Here is a 7,388-nt window from a genome sequence, read left to right as displayed (position 1 = left end):
TTTAAAACAAAATTAGCATAGAAAAACGTTACTTATATTTGGCGATTACAAAATAATAATATAACTAGCCAAATTATTTGATGCAACACTATATATTTACTATAAATTACTGTAAATTATCCACCTTAACGATGACCAGAAGCTTCATAATAAGCATTTCATTATTATTAAATATTCGAATATTATTTAATTTTCATATAATCTAAGTATTATATTTTCTATCTGTTATATATTATATTAAAAATTTGAGAAAAATGTTCTCACCTGCAAGGCTTGCACCATTGGCTTTGTTGATCCAGACCAATCTGGCGCGACATTTTTTCATATTATTTCCTAAACATAAAAAAAATGTTATTCAATGTATTAGAGAATTTTTTGAGGAGTATCATGCAATATTAAAGTTACTAAAAATGAACTAAACTTGAAAACAAAATATACGTGCAACCATTTTAATATGAAATATATGAAAAATTTAATTTGGCATTCGACCTGTTATGGCAGATCGTTAGAACGTACTGACGTTCTAACGATCAATCGCGTCATTATTTGAATCAGTGCGATAAATTCTTTGAATCGTTCAAATAGCAGAATAGGTCCCTGCAAATAAAATCAAGCGGCCAGCCCAATGTGAATTTACTCGTACGCGTATAAAACTGAATCCCTCAAAAGAACAAAGAGTACCCAGCATGCACCAAATAAGAAATACATAGGAGGCTGTCCGACTGTTGAAATAAAATGACAGCTGTAGGAAAGCCTCCCACCAGATGAAAAGGCAGGGTTTTGGTATAATTGGTTGCTGTGATATGGCAAGGTTTAAGGTGTTGTACCTCCATCGTTGGTCTCTTGCTTTCGTTTCCTCTTCTTGCCGCGCGAAGAGTTAGCGCGAGACGACCAGTCGGGGTACAACTGCATGTGCAACTGCCTCTCTCGTCTAGCCAGTTCGTAATACTTGGCCTGTTCTTCGCGCCCGAGTGCGTGCCACTAAGGAAAACGAAACCAAAATTGCATCAACTCATCGCTTTCCGTAATAAAACGATCAAGATCAAATTATAACATTATAACGAGACGCTTTTCGCGCGCCGCCTTTCGTTTATATTTAGAGAATATTGAAGCTGCAGACACTTAACTACCGATTTTTGATAAGATAGAAATAAAGCGAGGCCTACTACTTTCCGGTACGTATTATTTCGTGCTAGAAGAACAGACAGGATAGAAATTGTTTCATTTCGGGGCCACCGCAACGTTATAGTTTGTTTCACGCGGAGGGGCTAGACCAATTATTTAATGCAATAACCCATTCTGCTAATGAAACAAATTCAACGAATTCAATGAACTCCCGAGCCTGACAACCCGCAACAAGGAGTCCGCACAATGTACTACATAATGGCACACATAACAGCGAATTGATTAACGGAGTAGATTAGTAGAACAGCTCGTGAAACGCACGTATATTACTAAGCTTTAGAATAGGGCTAAATGATTTTAGTAAGTGGCCTAGGCCACAGCATCCGGGTGCGCCTGCTGTTCTAGCACTACTGCACTAATGTGGTACTGGAAAGGTTCGGTACCTCCCGGATCGGCCGGCGGCGCGCTCTTTCTTTCTTTTCTTCTTCTTCTTGGAGCCGTAACCGTAATTGTCTCTGGCACTCCATCCCGGATACATCTGCATGTGTAGCTGCCGTTCCTGGCGAGCCTTCTCGTAGTATTTCGCTTGCTCTTCGCGACTCAGAGAGTGCCACTATCAAGGCAGGCAAAGAGAAGCGATCAATATTACGGCTCGTTAACCTTATTCATATTTCAACATTGACACCACGCATAATGCATGCAAAGTATTTTGAAGCGAGGACTCGGAATAGGATTAAAATAATTAACATATAAACATAACAAACTAATTATTAAGATGACTTACCCGTCGCCCTAATATTTGGTTAATCGCTGCACTTTCTTTTAATGTACATTCTGCAACTACTTTGGCACGCATTTCTTTCATATAAAGCATGAAAGCATTTAGGGGTTTCTTGATATGTGGCTTTTTCTTATCTGCTGCAGAATTACCTGCATCAGGTCCATTTTGTTTGTCTATTTGGGCCGCTGTTGAATTTTTAGAATCCAAAGATGACCTATAACCAAACATAATATATGCGTGAACTAATATAAAATATATCAAAATTTCAATTTTTTATACGTTTATTAAATACCGTTTATGCGTCTGAACAAACGATTGTGTATATAGTTCTGAATCTGTAATTTTCGACGTACTTCTAGTTAAACCTTTTAGCTCTGTATCGGAAGAATTAGTTGACACTATAGAAGGTGGCGGTTCAAACCATGGTGACACGATTGAAGATGAAGTGCTGGTGCTGCTAGGAGGGGATGCTATTGAGCAAGGCCAGCCACTAGTCAACAAAGCGTGCTCGGCTATTTTCTTAGCGGCCTCAACGTAAGAAAATGTTTGCAAAGAAAAATGATCTGGCAAATTTAATAAAGGTTGCGGTGATGAAAATTGTTGCAACCTATTTACGTAAAGAGCGGCCAAATCTTTCTGTTTTGCTAGGGAGTTTATAACAGAATAAAGACGTCCTGATAAATCATCAGGTATCATCTGATCTTGCAAGTTTTTATTACTATCATCGTGAATTGCGTTTAATAAATCATGTTGTACAGATTTGCCAGATGTTGGCATCGAGAGATCAGCTGGTTGATAATCTGTTTCGGGGAAGTCACCGTGCACTATGGCTGATTCTGGGTGCAACTGATCTGGCGGACGAACGCGTTCGTATTTTGAAGCGAAACGATGCTTCTTCACGTAAACGCTCTTGCTTTCGACCGAAGCAACAGGCTTTTTTTCTAGGATAAGGTTTAGAGGTTCTGAACAACATCCATTCGGTTCCATTCTAAATAATTTCACATAATACGCGATACCTAAACACGATCATTATCGCGTAATATTGGCCGCGGCACTTAACCAATATCCGTCAGCATCAGCGACGGCTTCGAAAACTCGAGACTCCAATTTAGTAACATGACAAACAGCTTAACAAATTCTGTATCAAAAACGTGATACAACAAACTATTAATTCTGCATAGAGGCAGAGGTGCGCGCGACGTGCGTTGCACACAGTTCGGGTATTACAAATGCGCCGTACATTACAACCCTCATAACAGCGACGCGCACACGTCAATAAAGTACACAGTCTCTCCCGAACAAAGAACATTCAGCTACGCGTAGACCCCTAGGCTACGAGTCACAGATGCGACGGAAAAACAAATTGAATGCAAACGAACGACTAGAGAGGACTCTAGCAGTTTTAGTCCACTCAATAAAGAATTCACTAACCTTGCATATCGGTGGTTATTATTCTGGTGCGGTAATTCTTGTTTGGGCCCCGGCGTCACGATTGCGGGATGTGATGTTAGTGAATGCACGTGGTGAGGATGTGCGTGCGGACTAAGCCCGGCATGCGGATGAGATGGAATCAGTCCGGTCGGTGAAAACCTGTAGAAATCACTGCGGGATGCAAACATTTTTAAAAACATACTTCACTGGAAACATTATAGATGCTTATAATATATAATTAGATCGAATGGAATAAAACACCCACCGATATTATCAATACATTTTCTAAAGTCAAATAATTAATGTCAATAGTTTTGCATTACGACTTTTTATAAGATCCGGTGATATTAAATTAACCCTCCGTCGGTCGGCGTGGTCTGGCCAGACTTTTTTCGACTTCAATTAAAAAAAAAAAATTCTTCTAGTAATTCTATAGACTTGAAAATCCTTGACTTTTCCTAAAATTTCATTAGCTGTCGATCAATGAAAAAATCAGGACGAAAAAATGTACAGAAGGATAATTATAAGGATAATAACTTTTTTATACTTCGAACGGTCGGAAAGGTCTGTCTAGACCACCCACACATTTTGTATGAAATATACGCTTTTTGATATACGTAAACCAGTATTTTGTCTTTTTTCATGGTATTTTCTATTCAAACTGCGTTGTATATATTCTTTGCTATGTGTTGTAACATGAATGTTAGTATTTTCATGACGAGAGTTCCTTGAGAACCTACCAAACTTATTGGTAATCGCAAACACTGAAAATCCGATGAGTAATGCACACATTATCAACAATCTTTTTACCCGTACTGCGTTCGAAATGTTTTTTTGTGAAACCTGTAGTGAAATTATATTTTTACTTTGAGTTTTACAGCTCATTTCAAAGGCGACGCACCTCATTTCGTTTTTATTTGAATTTCACATTCATTTCAAAGGCGCCGAAAAAGAATAAATATAGTTTTTCATTGATATAAAACAGAAAAATTAACAAAAAAAGCAACGATTTTTTATATTTCTTGATTTTTTCTATATATATAATATGTAATATTTTTATTATAAGCAAGCTCAACACATGCAAAAGACGGTAAGAAAAAGAAAAAATCAAAACTTTAAATATTTATTACTAATAATCGTTAATATATAAGACACCAAAAACTCATTTATCCCATATAAATGCATGTAAAATGAATGGTGGTCCAGCCTGACCTTTCCGACCGTTCGAAGGTGAAAAAATATCCGACCGACGGAGGGTTAAATAGTTGTTTAACATGCGTGTCTGTTAGTATTACCATAAGACATTGTATGTTGTAAATATGCAAAAGGAAATAATTTAATACAATTTTAATCATTTACCTGGGAAGAGTTGTACTAGTAATAGGTAACGATGATGGATACGGACTTCGAAATCCTGATGATCCTGAAGAAATGGGGTACATACTGGGCGTATGCCTTAAAATAGTAAATTTATATCATTATTTGAATTTATATATATGCTATGTATACAGTTTTATCATAATGAAATACTTACCATGATGCGGCGACTTGTGACATTTCTGGACTAAGCATAGGATAAGAATACTGCGCTGGTGAGTACGGAAACATCGAAGGCCTCGTCAAACCTAAAGTTAAATACTCATATTTAGCTATTTATAAAGTACTTAATTTTAAAATAACATTATATAATTAAATAGCTTCACTGAATCTAACGTTTAACTTCGTTTCATGCAGAATCACTCATATCATGGTTCTGTTTTGTTATTCTATGAGTGATAAATTTATGCAATACACAAATGATTAATTTAACTTATGATAGTGTACTCCAATGTATCAGTAGAAATTAAACATAAAGATTTACTTTGTGAGATAAACAAAGGATTTTTTAAAAATAAAAAGTACATTACGCCTTGCACCGATCAAGCATGTTGAAAACGCTTTGCAATGGGTGCATGCTATAGCACGTGCCCGGAACTCAAATATTAGCGTCGATAGATTTCCAGGTCTGATTTGATTGTATGACGAATGGTGTTAAGTACGGTGTAAAAAATTAAGTGGGTCACAATAGTGTGAACATGAATTCTTGTTTTACTACTCTCCTTCAGTAACATAAACCAGCTGATTATAAATAAATAAATAAATAATGCAACTATATGTTTGGAAGTTGTAGTCAATACTTTACACTTTGAACAGTAGATGTTTTACACTAATATAAGTATGTTTGGAAACATTAATTTCTAAAATATAAATCGATTCCAAAAATTAATATCATTGTCTGTTTTCAAAAATTATATTCGACAATTTACAAAAAAAAACGTTAAGATAGGAGCAAATTATGCCCTTTATACAATCTGTTTATGCTTCAAGTAACGACCCCAAAAACAAACGCTCTTTAAAAAGTTGGAACAGAAAACATAATACAGACAGTAATACGACATGAAACGACTGTGCCGAACACATTTAAGGTAGTATTTAAGTAAAATATACTTAAAATATTATTTTAAGTCAATTAGAATTGCTTACTATTGAAGTACGATTATTTGTATTCATTATGTTTTTTACAGTGTATACCAATTTTTAAAAATATATTGCATTTCATTTATGTAGATTGTAGACATACTGATAATCACAACAAATGAAAATTTATACATTATAAAAAAATCAACACATGTCAAGAGTTGACAAATGCTAAAATTGATTCTGATAAAATCAAATGAAAGCATACATATAAACGTACTATATATTTACAGGCAATAGATAGACATCTACATCGTGCGGAACTTATGATGTAATAGTTTAAAAATCTATCAAGTTGAAGGGGTTGATTTCAAAGGGGAAACGACCCCTTACTAATAACATGCCCCGTGAGAGGTGAACACAATAACTAAATTGAACGTTTTAAAAGCGCTTATCTGATGTTCGACCGACGTGCACCAAAAGCTTGTGTACTTGTCATATGTAATGTTTGCAAATGAGAACCTAAGGTTCTCAATTGCTAAATCCAAATCATTTATAGGAATAAAAAAATCACATCACCAAATTACACTTTAATCGTATCAGATCATCTTATGGATAATGATAAGATGATAATGATAATGAATTAAAAAAGTCATCATATGCGAAGTTTAAGTTCAAATTTGAAGGTTGATTTTATTAATATAAAGCAAAAATGTTATACCTTGGCATCTGATGTTGTTGTAGAAACAATACGACTAAATAATCAAGAATTGGTGGATTGTAATATAAATAATAAAATTCTACTGAATTATAATTTTATAACTTATATTACAATCCACTAAACTTTATTTATATTTTACTGTATTAGTTTTGTTAGTTAATCATCTAATCAAATTCGGAGCGCTTTTGTTTACATTATCATTCAATAATTTCTTTATTACTATTTTATTTGTCTATATAATAAATATCTTATTGAAATAGCTTTGATCGCAAGTTTACTCAGAAAAATGTCCTGAAGATGGAACGTGTATAGCTCCGAAACGTTGACATTAAATGAAATAAATGTTTAAAAAACTTTTTAGTTTTTAATTACAATTGCATTTCTTTATGTATCATCGTTGCACCAAGAACCAAAACCGAAATCGAATTCGAGACTAAACATAAAATAGTAAAGATAATCGTAAAAAATGATGTAAACATCTTAATGCAATGCATTTACAGTAGAATTTTAGCAAACTTCTGTTTTTTTCTTGTTTATCACATTTTTTCCATTATCGTAGCGTTCGTAATTAAGTTCGGTAATTCAATTCAATTCAACAAATACTTCAATTCAAAAATATTTTCTTATTTATTAATTTAAATTCATTATAAATAAAGGAAAAAAGTGTGGATTAACGAGATTCCCACTGTCCCTATCTACTTTCTAGCGAAACCACTGCCAATAAAGGAAAAAAGTGTCTAGTTAAAATTTTATATAAATGCTATAAATTTCAATAAATGAGAATCTCCATTTAAGTGCCCTTAAGGACGAACATGACCTCTCCTAGCTAAAGGGTGCGTCAGTCAAAGCAACGACAAAATGTAACTGGAAGCG

General features: G+C 34.5%; 1 protein-coding gene across 1 annotated transcript in view; it reads right to left on the bottom strand.

Moving 5' to 3' along the window:
- Positions 1 to 260: 260 nt before the first annotated feature.
- The window catches only part of LOC113378397 (protein pangolin, isoforms A/H/I/S-like), a 337,278-nt gene continuing 330,150 nt past the window's right edge, over positions 261 to 7,388 (bottom strand). The window contains 7 exon segments of the mRNA XM_026618926.1: positions 261 to 304; positions 307 to 335; positions 1,572 to 1,738; positions 1,910 to 2,120; positions 3,338 to 3,508; positions 4,697 to 4,792; positions 4,872 to 4,962. Coding sequence (XP_026474711.1) covers positions 261 to 304; positions 307 to 335; positions 1,572 to 1,738; positions 1,910 to 2,120; positions 3,338 to 3,508; positions 4,697 to 4,792; positions 4,872 to 4,962 — 809 coding nt within the window.

Source organism: Ctenocephalides felis, unplaced genomic scaffold, assembly GCF_003426905.1.
Source record: "Ctenocephalides felis isolate EL2017-DRISC unplaced genomic scaffold, ASM342690v1 CF-g0.4_SCAFFOLD_01886, whole genome shotgun sequence".
NCBI lineage: Eukaryota > Metazoa > Arthropoda > Insecta > Siphonaptera > Pulicidae > Ctenocephalides > Ctenocephalides felis.
This window is presented reverse-complemented; position numbering and strand designations above follow the sequence as displayed.